Source organism: Alligator mississippiensis, unplaced genomic scaffold, assembly GCF_030867095.1.
Source record: "Alligator mississippiensis isolate rAllMis1 unplaced genomic scaffold, rAllMis1 scaffold_177, whole genome shotgun sequence".
Taxonomy (NCBI): Eukaryota; Metazoa; Chordata; order Crocodylia; family Alligatoridae; genus Alligator; species Alligator mississippiensis.
In genome coordinates this window covers 15901-33725 of record NW_026775382.1, presented here as the reverse complement: position 1 = coordinate 33725, position 17825 = coordinate 15901, and the positions used below count along the sequence as shown (strand labels likewise).

At 43.5% G+C, this 17825-nt stretch overlaps 1 protein-coding gene across 2 annotated transcripts; it reads right to left on the bottom strand.

Annotated features, from left to right (window-relative positions):
- Positions 1 to 19: 19 nt before the first annotated feature.
- Positions 20 to 17798, bottom strand: LOC132247418 (acyl-coenzyme A synthetase ACSM3, mitochondrial-like). Of its 2 annotated transcripts, XM_059720201.1 has the most exons (10): positions 17734 to 17798; positions 16819 to 17008; positions 9939 to 10216; positions 9042 to 9252; positions 7651 to 7858; positions 6581 to 6724; positions 6207 to 6363; positions 3909 to 3988; positions 2547 to 2670; positions 20 to 1548 (listed from the first exon to the last, which is right to left on the bottom strand). In XM_059720201.1, exons 3-10 carry the CDS (start codon positions 10155 to 10157, stop codon positions 1444 to 1446), a joined length of 1248 nt encoding a protein of 415 aa, XP_059576184.1. In that variant the 5' UTR covers positions 10158 to 10216; positions 16819 to 17008; positions 17734 to 17798; the 3' UTR covers positions 20 to 1443. The 2 variants fall into 2 exon arrangements, with proteins under 2 accessions (XP_059576184.1, XP_059576185.1); XM_059720202.1 differs by lacking the exon at positions 16819 to 17008.
- Between the last annotated feature and the right edge of the window lie 27 nt (positions 17799 to 17825).

The following is a 17825-nucleotide window of genomic DNA, read 5'->3' as shown; positions in this document are numbered from 1 at the left end:
TGGCATGCCCCCCCCCCCATTACTGCTGTTGTGGGGCCGGCCATTTCACGCTGCTGTTTTGGGGTGGGGTGGGGTGAAGTGGGGCAGGGCAGGGCCAGGCCCGGTGCCTCCCCCCCAACTGCTGTTGCAGGGCTGGGCCCAGTGCAGCCCCCCCCCCCACCCGTTTTGGGGCCAGGCATGTTTCCTCCCCAGCCGCCCAGCCTCTGTCCATCTGCCCTCTCCCCATGAATGATGGGGCGGGGAGGGGGGCGCGGCGGCGTGGAGCACTGCCACCCAGCATCCCGTGCTGCAGCTGCATCCAGGGAGCAGGGGGTGAGGCCAGCACTTCTGGCCTCATCCCCCACTCTGTCCGCTCCATCACCACCACCTCCTGAGAGCAGGGTGGGGGTGCCCTCGAGGCCAGATGCACTGTCCCTGCCGTCATGGCACCAGGGCCTGTTCTTCCTCCATGCTACGGTGGGCCAGTGCCCAGCCCGGGCCCATTCCTCCCCTCCCTCATGTTCCTGCCACGGGTCCAACACTGTTCCCCATCTCCCTTGTGCTGCCATCACTGCCTACGGCTCCCCCACGGAGCAGGGGAGCTGCACTGGCCTTGGCCCCCTGTACCTGCTGTCATGGTGGCGGTCCGCTGTGGTGCCCCTGCCACCTGCAGTCTGAACCCTCCTGAAGCACTCTGATTGGCTGTCGAGACAGCCAATGAGAGTGCAAATAAAGCGTTACAGACAGACAGACCATGACTTTTATCATATTAGTATGCTAATCCATTATACTTTGAATCATGCTTATAGTTGAGGAGTCCAAAACATTTTGCAGACGTTAAGCCTAGCACGTCCAAGCGAGGAAGAAAAGATATAGCAAGTGATCTGTTGGGAAAACAGAATTATATAGAGAAAGGTACATAAAAGACTTGCCCACTGTCATAGTGATTCAATGCTGGAATATAACCCAGTGATTCTGGTTTAATCATCAAAGACCATTCCTTTCTAATACCCCCTAACTAAGCAATTTTAATTTTCAGCAATAAAAAATGAAGTCCAGTCAAAGTTAGTAGATGGCTGTTCATGTCTTACACAGTCTCAAAAAAGAATGATGAAATACTGTAGTGCAGTCATTTGAGCCATGCATTCAATACCATGCATAATCACGTGCATTTTTCTTGAGTTTCTCAATCTCTGTCAAGTCATCCTTCCTTCTGGGACAGATTTTCAAATATCCAAAGCATAACATTTTGTAGGAAATCTATTTGAAATGAAGTGTAGAAACAACCTGCTTACCCCACCCATGGGCAGAAAGCTGGATAATACAAAAGAGAAATCTGCCTTTCTGGATACCTAAATTGAAAATGATTCAGCAGGAAAAATAAGTCCTCTCTCTCTTTTCCCAGGGCTTACTTGTGCTTTCCTGCAAAGAAATCAGAGCCTTCTTACTTTAAGAAAAAATTCCCTAAGGCTTACAGTGGTAAAATACCTGGACATCGTAGTCTGGAGATGGCTTTCCCATAGAACCGGGTTTAATTTGCATTCCCTTGAAAGTTCCACAAACCAGCACCTGTATCAAAAGGTTTTGAAAATTAAACTACGTAGTGTGTGGATTCAGACTTTTGATTTACCTTCAAGTTACTAAATTAATAATCACAAATAAAGTTATACTGGACACCAGAGTTTATCACAATGGAGTTTATTGCTTCCAGGCTCCACCTTTACATGTGCACCCACGACTGCAATATGCTGAGCTGGATCAGAGCAGCCCAAGCTGGCAGGGTCCAGGGGGTCAGTGTGCCAGCCCAAGGCTGTTCTTACCCAGCTCGACATGCTGCGGAGGGACTGGTTGGGGCACAAGGGTGCTTCCACTGTGGGGCTAGCTGGCAGGCAGTCTCCACACTTGAAGCACTCTCATGCCCCAGCCAGCCACGTCAGTGTCTACACATGCAGTGCTATGGAATAAAAAAACTCCACAGCAGGATAGTACTTGTTTTTACAAGTACTACCCTGCTGCAGAGTTGATTAGTTTTCTGTGGACTAATAGGGCTGCACATGTGGATGTGAAATATTTAATGTGGAGCTAAATAGTTTACTCTGCAGTAAATGTTTCTTGTAGACGCACCCACTGTATAGCAGCTCTGTGAGAAGCAATCATTAAAACTATAATCATGCAACAACTGATAAAACTTCTAAAATCCAAGTTCTGCTCTTGGCATTACATGTACAGTGCTGAAGGAAATTAGGACCAGCTGTAAATGTGAATCTGAAAGCAAAATTTGGCATGTAATGAACAGGAATGTGGTTTTGCAGTATTAGGTTCCGATCCAAAGTGCAATGGAGCCAATACAGGGCCTGACTCCTTTCGTTATCTTCAGCGGACTTTGAATCCAGGCTTTAAAATTCTGGATAACTTATTAAACCTAGATTATTTTCAACATCATTTATTGTTACTATTGATTTCTTCCCCTGAAAGATGGCCAGACCATTTATTGTAGTTTTAAATAAGATTTTTCTTGGCAGGATGAATGGAATTTGCTGGAGCATCTCTAAAGCACTTGGATATACCGTTTCTGTCTGTCCATAGCCTTCATAGATATCCAGCCCGGTTTGTGTTTTCCATTTTCCCATCACTTCAGGGTTGATTGGTTCCCCTGCACTCACACAGTGTTGCAGACTCTTGAATTTGCAGCTTTGTGTGAAAGAGAAATAAAAGTCAGTCAGGCAAATAGAATAATTTGCCACACAAGGGAAATTAATTCAAAAGGCTGATTCTGTATCTCTTCTTTTAGTGTCAGTGTGTCAATAGGAGCTGATTCCCATGAAGGAACTGGGTAGAAGAAAGGGTTAGATCATGTTTGCTGTGTCAGTAGGTTGGTTTATTCTTGAAGTACAAGGGTTCGTTATTGTCGTATTTTTTATCCTTACTACTGAAAAAACTGGACATTCTTATGCCTATAAAAATGTAAAACCTTGTCCGAATGCTGCTACCCTTTTGACTTCCACGTTCCCTTGTGGCAATGAGCTCCACAGGTTAATTGCGAAATAGGCTACTTTTTTTGCTCCTTTTAAAAATTAATTGTATGGCGCCTGTTCTGCAAATGACTCCGTATGAGCAGTCCCCACACCTGCAGACTAGCATTGAATGGTTTCTTGTTGTACTACTAGAAAGAGTGACAGAAGGTAGATCTACTACTTCCTATGTCTTTTTTGTTATTGTATTTCTTCACTGTTTGTCTTTTCTACTAAAAATAGAAATAAAACTCTTAACTGAGTCCCCTTCATTCCATTTTAACTATATGGTGTAAAACGGAATTTAGCATATTGTGAAAACCGAAACTCAGCGTTTAATCTCTTACCATAATCTTAGCATAAAATTGGAAATGGAGTAAAAAAATAAAGGAAGAATCTTGGCATTTGGTCTTAATGATATTAACAAAAGATTGTGTCATAGTGGCATTGAGTTAATACCTCCAACCTCCAAATGTTTCAGTTAAACCTACCGGATGCAGGCATATTCCTATAGTTTAGGATATTCAAGGAGTACAAGCTAATAAGAAAAAGTTATTTTTCTTCTTGAAGCAGTGTTCTTATAAACTAGGGCTAGAAAAGAAAGCTTAGGATTGGATAATAGTCTTTTTTTTTTTCCAATAATATGGTTCAAAATTCTGGACTTCTTTTCAAACATTTTTTTTTACCTCAAGTTACTAAACATACGTAAGTTGCATTATCCCTGTATCATATATTTTGGATAAAAGGCTTTGCTGTATTTTGAAAGGTAAGATTCATGACATGGAAAAATGCATGGCCAAATTTTGCGCTCACCTTGAAGGTACTACAGGTTTGTGTTGCTGTAAAAACTGCAAAATTTTGCCCACTATTTTGATCAAATATATTGATCTACTGTAATATACTTTGACTATGCTTTACCTGGTCAGGTCATGCTGCACAAGCATTCGATAAGCAGTTGGAGCAGAACAGACAGTTGTTATGGGATATCTGGACAGACTCTAGAGGATTTAAAATGAAAGCTAAGTGTTGCAAGCAGAAGTTACCATGGTTTCCTTCATCATTTAAATCAGAAAGCTTATGTTTACAGTGTACTATTTGTAACCAATCTATGAAACACTTGATAAGAATAGTAAAGAATTGTGAAAACACATCTGCCTTCAAAATCTCAAGCACTTTTATCATTTTAAGATAGCTTTTTCTGTAAAACAGCTTGTCAATCAGTTTACAATTAGCCTGACATTTCAGGGCTTTTCATCACAAAACATTTTGTATCCTACTTTACAGCATTTCTTACAATGACAGCTCTTAGTACTTGATTACAAAATAACGGCAGCCATAGAGCTGCTGGTTTGTATGTTTAAAGCAGTGTTTCTCAACTGGGGTGCTGCAGCAGTCCAGGGTGCCATGAGAACCTGTTGGGTTGTTGCGATGTATCCTTATGCAGGCAAGAGCACCCTGTCCTGCAGAAGCTGCTTCACAGTTCAGCACTGATGTGCCTCTGGGAAACCAAGGCATGCATGAACATTTCACTTGGCTGTGAAGGTGCTATGGCACCCTGGAGTTAGATGCCATTGCTATAGTGCTGCAGGCAGGTGAAACTTCCCTGTGCACCTTGGTTTCCACGAGGCACTTAGAAGCCACATTGGGAAACAGCCACGGAAGAAGAGGGCGCTTCTACCTCTATTGGGTGCATCTAGTAACCCTAATGTAGGCAAGAGCACCTGCTCCTTCCACAGCCTTTCCCAGTCCATTCCCACACACACCTGGAAACAGAGGTGCATGGGGCAATTCCACAAGGCAATGGCTCTGGTCGCAGAGGCATCTATATCCAGGTTGCCTCCATCACTAGATAGCACTGTTCTGCCCACTCCTAGCCAGGAAGGGCTGCAGCATGGGACGGGTGGAGGGAAGGGGAAGATGCTGGCCTGCTTTCTTAGAGAATCCTGATGCAGGCAGGAGCTGCAGCCATTCCCAATCTGAGTATGCATGAGGCACGTGGGGCAGAGCCACTCAAAACAAGAAAAGAGTAAATCAAAAACGCGAAAAATACTCTACCTGCAAGGGCAGCAAGCCATACCCCAAATGAAAAATCACTGAAGTAAACTGAGGCACTACAACAGTGGTTCTTAACAGAGGGTTCTGCCAAATTCAAGAGCTGTGGAGGGAGGCCCCGACTCGAAAAAGGTTGAGAACCACCGGTTTAAAGGTTTAATTGACTGTGAAATACACCTCAAATATCTGTCATTTTTTAGTGTTTTCCAGGCAAAGTAACAAAGGAATGTGCCTTTCTAGGGATGCTACGTTATCAGCATAATTATAAAGTCTCTATGAAGGGGCCAGAGCAATGCCTCCCCACTACTCCCCACCAAAAAACCCCAAACAGTGATGCTTGGATATCTTTCACAGTATCCAAAATGGTACTCATGGGATAGGGTATAACTTGTGTTGATATTAAAAAATATAACATTGAAAAGTCAGACTTATGTCAGCTTCTTCACTGTGCCCCAAATCAATGTGCTTTACAAAATTCTCATTTACCTACTACTGCTCTCACTTTAATAACAACATCTCTGTATTTTTACAAACCATTCCTGCAGATATTGGCATGTTTCACTTTTACAGCCAGTAATTCTTGCAGGGTCACACAGCATGACTTTTATTCAGCAAAGTACTTAGTCCCATACTTCCCTCCCCTTAGTCTAAAGGTGATATAAGCAGGTAGAAAAAGTTAAGCATCTGCTTAAATGCTTTGTTGAACCAAGCTTGTATCAACTACTCAATAGCATTAACTAGGATGGGGCCCAGGCACCACCTATGAGGGGTGCCAGTGTACCACCCTTCCTCCCTGTTTCCCCACGCTAGAAGTCTTTGCAGCAGCAGGGGTAGCTCTGCACTGCCTCCGCCTCTGCCTGTCTGAGGAATTGGGCAGTGCATTACTGCACCCAACTGTGTATTCAGGCAAGGGGGAGGGGAACGACAATACGAGTTGTATCAGCAAAATGGTGTCCCCCTGCTATCCCAGGCACTCAATGTGTGTCCTACACCACTGCTACAACTCACTACTGAGAGCTGGTTGGTTGATTATCTTTTGGTAAAGGGCTGCAGACTTGCAGCATGCAGCCCATCACACAACAGTGAGGAAGTGGGAACTTAGGCAAAAGCAACATGGAAGGAAAAGCCTGCTGTTAAACAATTCCATTGTTTCTTGTCACTTACATCCAGGACAGTTCTTGCATCAAATCGTGGCATGTGATGTACAAAGACACATGCCCCTTGAATCCATGGTGCTAGCACGCTGCTCCAGGCTGACTTTGCCCAACCTGTGTCTGACGTATTCCATAGTATATCAGAAGAGGTCAGATCCAGCCAGTACCTAACAATACAAGGAAAAAGATTTGTGGGGGATTTTCTTTATCATATGAAAAGGAACTTCACATGACTGTTCTGATCCAATATAACCATAACTGACTAGAGGAATTATTCCTCATCTCTTGGAATAATGGTTTTGTCATGACTTTAATGAAACTGACAGTTTTTGATATTGGAATATTCTGCAAAAACACATGATTTACAGCAGTCACAGACTATACCTTCCAGTTACTGTGAGTCCAATGCCATGACTGCTGTAGGAATGCTCAGTCATTTTTGGAGATCCTGTTGTTCCGCTGGTAAAAAACGCAGACATTAGATCTTGATGTTTTGTGTTCACACAGCTGTGGTCAGCACCAGCATATCTTTAACAGACAAAAGGAGGCAAAAAATAAACTCAGAGATCCTGATTGTGTTTGTATAAAATAACTTCTGTGGAGTTCTAGGAGAGAATGCACCAAGCAGAACTAATGGGACAGTGTTTTCTCTTTAGAGAAGGACATCCTGTGAGGGTATATCAAGGTGACTGCACAGAGCTTAACCACATCCTGAGAGGTCAGATGGCATGAAATCTGATTTAAAAAAAAGCGACCTTCAAACCGTGTTTTTTTCTCCTCTTTTTCTCAAACTGCATCTTAACCTTTTGCATTAGAAAAGGCTTGTGATATTATTTCACCAAGAACTCACAGCCAGCCAGTTCCAGGGGAGATGGGGAGCATAGAGAACTGAATACTTCCCTGTTGGAGACCCTGCAAGAGGGTGGGCAGGAGGAGAGCTCCATAATGCCAGCCATTCTCAGTGTGCCAGTCAGCACAACTGAGCTAGGGCTGCATGAGAAAAAAAGTGATGCCAGGGAAATGGGTGGCCTTATCACTAAGGTCTGAATTTGGATTGTGGCACCAATGCTACCTGAACACAGCAATCCTGCAGCTGTTAAAAGCTTTAATACCAAATGTTAAGGTGGCACAGGGAAACTTGTATTGCCAGCATCTCCACTTAGTCCTTTTCATCCTGGATGGTAGTGGTGTGCCACCATTTGGGAAGAGCTGCCTCATATATTTTGTGGCTTCACGCTAGACAAACATTCACTAAATGTGAAAAGACCCAAAGCCACTGGACTAGTCATGGCTCTAACAGGAATGCTGGTATTTTCCCTTTGTGTGCATTTTTCCAGCTCCTAACAAGATGAAAATGTTACAGCATATTTTACCTTCCCAGGTCCTATTCACAATCCAGCCAGCATGCTTCCCTCTCATATTACTGCAAGGCTTTCACTGTAACAGCTACTCACTTGATGAGTTCTTTAAAACTCAACCATCCTTTCTTGTGGTCCTCTGCCACCAGTAGCTTGAATTTCAGGAACTGGCATTCAGACTCAATGGAATCTACAGCTGGTGCCAACACATCATCAGTGATAATACACTTCGCTTTTGACATTTGTAGTCTATGGAGAAGGTCTTTTGCTGTCAGCTGTGATGTTCCAGGAATAAGGATAGTTCCTAAAGGGGGTGCCAGATGTAAACCTTAATAATATCATTGCACACACCTGTCAGCCAAACTGTATTCACCTTACACTTATTGGTAGCTTTCCTGACTTCAGCAGTTATGTGCTGGAGTAAGCAAATAGGATTTGGCTCTAGGTTTGTAAATGTATTGCTTTTCCATAATTATATTATTTAAGATCAATATAAATTTGTGGTTAAGACCACAGCCAAGGGCATTTATGAGGTCCATTAAGAAAAGCTAATAAATAATAGATTTCACTCATATAGAATGTTCTGTACTTATAACAGCGTTGGACTTGAATACTAAGGGTCATGGATTAACATCTATTCATTTGATAAGAGTGATAGCTGCATCTGCTTCCTTCAGATAAAATGCATCTTCATTGATTCTCATTTTTCATCATGGCACCTTACACATTTTACTAGGAAAGCCAGCTAACAATGTATAGAAAACATCAAACCCTTGATAAAGGACTCATTCTATAAGGGTACCATATGTATGCAAACAGCTTTCTAGACAGAGATAATTAGCTATATGACTAATTGTACTGGAGAAAAAGGAAGGTTTTGCAATAAAAGTATTGGCTGGGCTCACTGGATTTAGATTTAACCTCACTTCTACTGTAGACTTCCTTGGTGAATTTAGGCAAGTTGCCTAGTGTCCGATTTTCCCAAGCACCAACTGAAATAATTATTCTTTTCATGCTTCACTTATTCATATGTAAAGTATGACATGCAATACTTCACAAGGACATTGTGAAGATAAACTATTAGTATTTGTGAGGCTCTGAGATACTTTGGGTTTTATTAAATATTTAGACACAGCAAATATTTAAACAAATATTTAAATATTTAAACAAATCCCATTAATAAACACTCAGATGCACATCTGAATATATGCAAGCAAGCAGAAGAGTCCATCTGATGTTTATCATGAGCAATGAGAATGAGAGCAGTGATATAGACAGAGAGAGTATTAAGGCTTTTGTTAATAGCAAAAGTAAAGGATGCTTGAAAACCAAACAGTACAGCTTAGACAGATGTAGCTATATCGCACTCATTTGTCATTGTGAATGGCCATGTTTCCGATTGAGAATGCCTTTATAATTTTGAGCTTGCTCAGTGCTGATTATTGATTCTATTCATAAATGCTAGTTTGTTTGGTTCTTTTACTAACCTGTTCTCATACAAGCCATGTTCACCAGCCACCATTCTGGTATCCGGGGCAGAATTAAAATGACTCTGTCTCCTTTTTGTAGGCCACATACCTCAGACAGTACATTAGCCACTTTCCTGGAGAGGACTCCCAGCTCCTCAAAGCTCCACCTCACCTCATCTCCATTATCATTCACCCACCAAAATGCTGGGTTTGTGGGCCTCTTCCCCTCCTAATGAACAACACGGCACATTATAAGTGCTTAGGTTAAGACATGCATCACTTCCCCTCAGATCTCAACAAGACAAATGTTCATAACTGATGAGTCACTGAGGCAACTCTGGCCTTATTGGAGTCTATTGTAGTTTTGCCACTGACTTCAGATAAGCCCTGCTCACTTGTTTGAAAGAACATGTGTAGGTACCTACCTTCAAGAGATGCCAGGTACTAGATCATGAGAGAATGGCAACACCCGCCAACAGTTTTGACTCACATTCAAGTTCCAGAGAGGGTGGGATTCCAGGCACATCCCAGGTTTCAGTGCTTTTTATTGGCTATCTCTAGGCAGCTCCACACTCAGTGTGCAGGACTTTTTTGGATCATCCTTGAGAGGTGTCTACTCTGTGCATACATTGAACTGGGAACTCGTGGGCATAACACTGGGTTTTGGATTCCATTATGGGCAGCCATATGCCTACAAATTCAGTGCTACAATGCCTAAGCCTTTTGTTGGATATAGTCCATAGCCTTGCAGCAGTCAGTGAGGTTACTCATGAAAGCCAGCGCTATAGCACCAAGCTGGGGGGAATAGTAGAACTTAGGAATTCCTAGTCGATTTGTAATCGCAAAGTCAGATAATTTACTTGTCAATGATATTTTTCATGAAAATCTTAATGTTAGAAGTTGAAGAAAGTTTACCTTTTCCACTGCAGTCCATTTGTCCAGCACATCTCTTGCAAAGTTGAAATACTCAGGTATCTCTGGTTTGTACTGTTGTTTTATGGATTCGTAGTCTGAAAAATTCTGAGGAGCCAACAGTGCGCCGCCTTTGTTAGTGTATCGGAAGAATCTAATCGGAGTGCGCAGGGACCTGCAGCCTTGGGTTTTCAGGAAGAAATGCATAGCAGCCAGAGCCATAACAGGGCCTTTTGGTTTATTCTGTCATCAAGTCACTTGTTGCAGGGCTTATCTGAAAACTATACAGTGCAGAAAAAAAATACTTGCCAAATAGATTCAAAAGATTTAAAATGTCTTTATATCTAGGTTATGAAATAATTAAACCTTATCCTGCACTTTATAAAAAACAAGCTTCTCATGTAACCTATTAAACTGTTGTTATTATATGTATGACTTGATTGTGTTATGAAGGTCTTTTATTGCAAGTGCTTTGTTTCCTAGTCAAAAGAAAATGAGGCTGGTGAGTACCTATCACACACTCCAACTGTCCTTGTAACTGCTATACCCTACATCACTCTTTTGCTTACAGAACTGAATCAAAACTCAGGAAAAGAGTACTCATAAGCCAAATTTTGCATTACCCACCAAAGGAGAAGTGCTGCTGCTGACACACAAATGAAAAGTAAACACTTCTTTCTCTTCAGTGGACCATGTCAGCCTCATCTCAGTCCCTGGAAAGATCATGGAGCTGGTCTTCAAGAAATCCATTTCTAAGCACTCTGAGAAGAAGGTTATTAGGAACAGTCGACATGGATTCACCAAGGGCAAGTCACGCTTGACCAACCTGATTGCCTTCTATAATAAGATGAATGACTCTATGGGTGTGGGGGAGAGCAGTTGACATGATATACTTTGACTTTAGCAAGGCTTTTGATATGGTCTCCCACAACATTCTTGCAAGCAAGGTAAGGAAGTACGGGTTGGATAAATGGACTGTAATGTGGATAGAAAACTGGCTGGATTGTTAGGCTCACAGGGTAGTAATCAATGACTTGATGTCTAGTTGGCAGCCTGTATCAAGTGGAGTGCCCCAGGGGTCAGACCTGGCGCCAGTTTTGTTCAATATCTTCATCAGCGATCTGGAAGATGGGATGGAATACACCCTCAACAAGTTTGCAGATGACATCACGCTCAGGGGAATAGTAGATACACTGGAGGGTAGGGCTAGGATTCAGAGACCTTGACAAATTAGAGGACTGGACCAAAAGATATTTCATGAGGTTCAATAAGGAAAAATGCAAAGTCTTGTTCTTAGGATGGATCAATTCCACGCACTGGTACCGGCTGAAGATCAACTGCCTAAACAGCAGCTCTGCCGAAAAGGACCCAGGGGTTACAGGGTACAATAAGCTGAACATGAGCCAACAGTGTGTCCTCATTGTGAAGAAGCCTAATGGCATACTGGGCTGCATTGGTAGGATCATTGCCAGCAGATCAAAGGTAGCAATTCTTCCTCTCTGTTCAGCACTGATGAGGCCACATCTGGAGTACTGTGTCAAGTTTTGGGGCCCCCACTACAGAAACAATGTGAACAAACTGGAGAGAGTCCAGCAGAGGGCAACAAAATGGTTAAGGACCTGGAGCCATAGGTGACACGTAGGGGGGGCACTTCCCCTCCCTGAGAGTGAGCACTCTGGCTGGTAGGGGGCATGGAGAGTGCTAGTGCCTCCCCTGAAATTGGCTCCACCAGCAGCATGTTGGCAGCTGACGTGCCCGCGGTGGAAGTGCCAGCACTTCTGCTCCCACCATGCTGTGTGCGTTAGTGCTGGTACTTTTGCCGCCTGCCCCTGTTGCCAGCTGGCCACTGGGGGAACCCCCTGCCCCGGTTGTGCCCTGCTGGTGCCTCACCAGACTCAGGAGGCACCAGTCGCCCATGCCTGGGGTACATGGGGCTGAGGGAGCTGGACTTATTTAGTCTGGAACAGAAAAGACTGAGAGGGGATTTAATAGCTGCCTTCAACTACCTGAATGGTGGTTCCAAAGAGGATGAAGCTCAGTGGTGACAGATGACAGAACACAGAGCAATGGGCTCAGATTGCAACAAGGGAAGTTTAGGTTAGATAGTAGGAAAAAACTCTCTCATGCAGAGGGTAGCAAAGCACTGGAACAGGTTACCCAGAAAGGTTGCAGAATCACCATCCTTGGAGGTTTTTAAGTCCCAGGTAGACAAAGCCTTGGCTGGGATGATCTAGTTGGGGATTGTCTGGCTCCGAGTAGGGGCTTAGACTAGATGACCTGCTGACACACATGCTGAAGACTGGCTACCCCAGATCTAGTCCAATCGCCTGCTCATGGCAGGATCATCCTTATGCAATAAGCGTATAATTATTATCTGTCAATTGTGGTTGGGGTTTTTTAAGTGATCTACCCCCTATGCAGTGAGACTTGTTAGATTTGTGAAGGCCAGATCAGGGAGTTGTATATAGGGTGACCACCTGTCCCTAATTGGGTGGGACTGTCCTGGAATGGGAATCTCAAGTCCCAGTCCCGGGCTGCATGACTCCAGAACAGCATTTGTCTCAGATATGCAGCATTGTGCAGAGATCTGCGGAAAATGGTGCGTTTTCCTTTGCAGGCTGGCAGCGTTCCAAGAGAGGGACACAGGGAGTGCCATGTGCATGCCTGCACTCATGCACGTGGCAGGGAATACAGCCAGGCAGTGTGGAGAGCAGCTCCCTGCAGGTAAGTCTGTGGGAGAGAATGGAGTATGGGGGGGGGGAGTGGGAGGCAGATCAAGTTAACCATGGTAAGGGAGGGAGTGGGGCAGGGGTTGGGGGTGCTGCCCAGCCAGGGTGGTGCATGGGGCTGGGATATGGAGTCAGACAGAGCCATGAGTGGCTTGTTCAGGGGGTAGGGCATGGGGGGTGTGGTTCCCTACTGCTGCATGCACCCCCAGGGGGGATATGAGGGGCATGAATCCCTGTGGATTTGTGCGCGGGGTGGGGGCAGATGTGGGCTGCCTCCTGTGGACTCCAGGCTCTCCACCCTGCTGCCCTTCCCCCAGGAGCCCCACCAACCATGCCCCCTGCCAACTCAGCAGTAGCAAGGGGCACAACTCCACTGTTAATATTGGATCAGAAATTAGTGCTGAAGAATGGGACACCATCTGGAACAATGGTCCTACCACATCCATCTGTACAGTAATATGTTTTTAAAATCCTATTTTGATGGTATCTCATCCTATGTAGAATTAAACATATTTATGGTTCAAGAACAGGCAAATGTTGGAGGGAGTGCAGTCAGTTGGGAGGATTCTATTTGATGTGGTGGATGTGTCCCAGAATTAAGACTGTTCTGGAAGAAGATAACATGATCCTGGGGAATAACAGGATGCCAGTAACCCGTTTCTGTTTTTACTGAACCTTCCTGCAACACATAAGTAACAAAGATCAGGCCTCCCACATTTCATATGATAGATCATATCATATGGATATAAGGAAAAACTTCTCCATGGTTTGTGTGACCAGACTCTGGAATAGACTCCTAGCGGAAGTCTACCTTGGAGATCTGCAAAAGGTAACTGGACACACACCTTGCTAGGGTTATTTAACCCCAGCAGTCTTTCCTGCTCAGAGCAGAGGGGCTGGACCTGACGATCTCACAAGGTCTCTTCCAGCTCTAAACTTCTGTAAATTGACTGACCACCCATCTTCTAGCAGCTGCAAGAATTACAGCTGCAAAAAACTGGAACAGAAGTGACCAGTGACTGATTTTAAAAAGTTTTGGGAAATGTTAGTAATGGAAAAGTCATCTTATCATGTCAGTGTTATATAGGTGAGAAGGAAAAAAGATGCTTGCTTAGAAATTTGGTGGAGATTCTTGAAATTTCATAAAAAAGAATCTTCTCCTGCCTCCAAACCAGACAGTTTGAGAAACTGTGTTGAATATTAAGGAAAATGCAAGTTCCATGAGCTTACATTTAAGAATAAATTTAAAATTTAAGAGCAGAGATGTGTAGAAATTTTCACTATGTTGAGTTCTGAGGAAAAAGTGTTGGGAAGTGAATTATATACAGATAAAGAAACACAAAAGCTTAACATTGACTGAAATATAAAGAAACCATCAGAGACTTTAAAAGAAAAGAACACAAACGTGGATGCTGACTTAAGGTAAAGGCGCAGAATTGATGGAAGTTTAATGTCTGTATATATATTTTAATGAATTGAATGCATCTTTAAATGTTAAATTTATTATGTGATAAGTTGGATTCATTAATAAAGTTAAGAACAAAATACAGAGATGGAGAGAGTCAAATGCTATGAATGAATAAAGTAGACAAATGAAAGCTTGTAGCCTATGAAAGCTTTTCTGAATGAGTTAGTATTCCAAGGTGCCACTCTGTCCTGCTTTCTACCAGAAGTGGATAGAAGTGAACTAGGAAAGAACCAAATTCTGCTTTAAAATGGAAGGCCCCAATAAAATGTCCTGCAACAGATTGGCAGATTCAATTTGTGCATGAAAAGGCCGCATGCTTATACACTGCCAGGAAAGAAGGAAGGAATTTAGAAGAGATTTATGCCATGGGGATGAATTTCCCAGTGCATTCTTGTCTGCAAAACTGCCCAGATGGAGTCATTCTCTACCTTTGGAACTGCTACAGCAATGTAATAGAAATCCTAGCTGCAGAGGGAAACATTGCAGGGATAGAGAAGAAGAATCAGTAAACAATGAAAAAAACAGGGACAGAATATAAATATCACCTTGAAAAATCTGAAATGGGATGTCTGACTCTCAGGGCTGCTGTCAGGGACATTTTCTGGGGTAGCAGCCTCAGAGAGGGTTCCCCACCCCTGGCAGAGTCCCCTAAGCCCTGCCCCTGGTGCAGAGAGAGGATTCCCTGCCCCCCAGTCAAAATGGTCCTGTGGGGTTGACAGGCAGAGGCTAGCGAGCAGAGGCTTTACTGCCTCAGCCCTGTGAAAACAGTGGGGTGGGAGGGCCAAAGGATCCCAGCTGGCTCTCTAGGATGTGTGGGGGAAAGTTGAAAAGCCTGGTGGAAGGGGCCTTCCCCTCCCTGTGCCTTTCAGATCCCAGCTGGGGAGACTGGTGCTGGGCTGGGGGGTAGTGTTTGTAGCATGAACTGAACTAATGTAGCTGGTGTTAACATAGAGTATAATAGTAGTAAACTGTAACCATGTTAGTCTTGTCCTGTAAATAACTTGAAAACTCAATTTTGTATTCTTTTGCTTGACTTATGTGAATGAACTCTGCATGCCCTTTATGTATGAGTATGTGTGAAAGGGTGAATGGTGAGAAAATGGCATAGAGACAGGAAAAGAAGATTTAACTGTTTGTAAGCAACAAGGCACCAAATGTGTAAGTTACCAGGCAGTAAACTGATTAATAGATGGCTGAAGAATCCCTTTGAGGCCTAGGGCACACAGGAGATAACAAGGAGGAGGAATGCACACATCCTGCCAGATGGGCAGCAAAGATACTCCAAGGCTGAGATACCAACTTTTATGACCAAACTGACCTTGGGCTGAGATAAGCAGAAGATGGATGAGAAACAACTGCAAAAACAGAAATTGGGTATGGAAAAACCCCAAAGTGCAAAACAAAGGGTGCCAATCCCCATAAAAGAGGATTCTGGAATACACCAGGTTTGGTGAGTCTCTCTCAACTGCTGCTTTCTTCAGAGCACAGACACGTCTGTTCACCCCGCTCCAGCCTGCTATCTGCATCTTCTCTCATTAGGCCTGGGCCGGGCACCCAGTATTCCTATTGAACAACTGCTGCTGGTAACTATAATATCTGAATGGAATGGTTGTTTTGTGTTTGTGTATGTCTGAGTGTAATGATGTGTAGGATGATTTGTGTGTGTCTGTATGAGTGGTGTGTCCGAACCTTTATGTCTAATTCATGTAATCAATAAACGCGGTATTTTGCCTTATCCCCCTTTATAAAGGTCTTGTTCTTGATTTGATAAATTGGTAATTCAAAGTAACATGTTCCCTGCCCCCCAGCCCTTCAGACAGCTGGTGTACGGCAGAGCTAAGGCAATCCCAGCCTGGCTTGCGGGTCTGTTGTGGGGGAGGGGGGAGAGATAAGCTTTCCCTCCCATTGTACTCTGCAGACCCAGGCTAGGGGGTCCTGAGGTCTGTTCCCCTGCCCTACATCCTGTCAGGCTCACAGGCACAGGCTAGGGAGCAGAGGCTTTACAGCCTCAGCTCTGAAAGCAGCGGGGTGGAGCTAGCTCTGCTCTGCTGGAGCAGACAGCAGAGCCCTGGGCTGCAAAGCATCCTGGGATACTGGGGGACTGTGAGTTAACTTGAATTGGGAGTAGATCTGGGACAGAAATTCTGTAAACTGGTTTGACCTAAATCAGTTAAGTTTGATACAACATCCATCCAGGTATATCTTAACTGGTTTTGGCCATTTTTAAAGCAGTTTATGTGCACTGAACTTCTGTCCTGTTACAGGTTTAAATCAATTTTTGATCACTTAAACCAGTTTACATGCAACTTCTGTCCCTAGCCATAAAGTAAGCCATAGGAGCCTGATACTACATTCCCTATGCATGCAGTTACCGTCTCCAGAGCTGTCAATATTATCCCTTTTATGAGTATTAAATAGTCTCATTAAAAAAAAAAAAATCACATCCTGGGTAATAATATTTTAACTGCAGTATACAATAGAGAGGCCCTTGTGTTTTCAGAGATTTGCAAATTCATGGAAATGGTTTAGAACTGATCACAATAATCTTGGCTTTTGCCTAAATGTAACATTTACAAGAGAGACTGCAAAGAGGATGTGACAGCTTGGAATACAGTACTCTACAGAAAGCAACAATAAGCCCAAGTGAGCTAATCATCAGGGAGAAAGTTAACTGATGCAACAATACCTTTCTCAACCTGACTGCATTCTGTGAAGAGCAGGTTTTTTCAAGTTTGTCAGGTTCAGCGTAATTGGTTATCACAAAGTAATGGACACATCTAATCACTAATAACACCTCCAGAGCTTTCAAACAAGCACGATTTGAAATGTTTCACTGAAACACACGCACTAGAATCCATTATCACCAGAGGGAGAAACTGAAAAAAAGAGCAAAACTGTTTGATGACTGATCCGATGTTAAAGGAGTCTCTCACCTCAAAAATGTGAAACTTCACAGTGAATCTGGAAACTTTGAACTACACTTCTTTTTGGAGTTGCCTTTTTTTCCCCTTTTATTTGTACAACAATGAAAAAAATGGTAATTTAAATTTCAAGGTGGTTCAATATGGACTCAAATTTGGAGCACATTATGCAACACCAATTTTGTTCAGCAAATTTAGTGATTAAGAAAAAAAAAAAGAGGGGAAGAGATTTTAGCAATATGGATCTGTAGCATTCAATTTGTATGAGACATACCTCAAAAAGAAACAGAGCAGATTGGGTGGGGGAGAGATTTACCCAAATGAAAGAGTAGGGGATGAGAGAAGAGAAAATACAGATTAGAGTGAAACCAGCACTGGCATTACATCAGAAAATGTCCCTCATTCAAGCAGCAGGGTTCAGTGCCTCATTCCAATAGCAGGGCTGCCATGTCACTAGCAGAAGCCAGTCTGAACTCTTTCAGGACTGGACCTCTACTTCTACTTCAAGCTGAATTTAGACCAATGCTTGCTGAGAATTTAGCATGCTGGCTGTGTCAGTCATTAGTGAGATGTCTAGTAATGGGCCCCCTGGTCCTTGTTAAGGCCATATCCCACCTTTGAACCCTGAGAGCAGAGGCAGAAATGCCAAGAGAACTAACACAGCTTAAATGTAGACTTACATGAGGGGCTCCAAAATCTTGTGCGTCCATGAAATGAGTTTCTACACAGCTCTGGAAAGCATAGGGAGATTCTGAATGTTTGTGGGAGTATA

Bases quoted from the DNA above. Each gene is read 5' to 3' on its own strand.
- LOC132247418 (XM_059720201.1), bottom strand. From the start codon at position 10,157: ATGGCTCTGGCTGCTATGCATTTCTTCCTGAAAACCCAAGGCTGCAGG. The intron at 9,253-9,938 runs GTAAACTTTCTT...GTTGTTCATTAG, and splicing joins AATGGACTGCAGTGGAAAAG to GAGGGGAAGAGGCCCACAAA. The intron at 3,989-6,206 runs GTAAGTGACAAG...TAAATCCTCTAG, and splicing joins ATGCAAGAACTGTCCTGGAT to AGTCTGTCCAGATATCCCAT.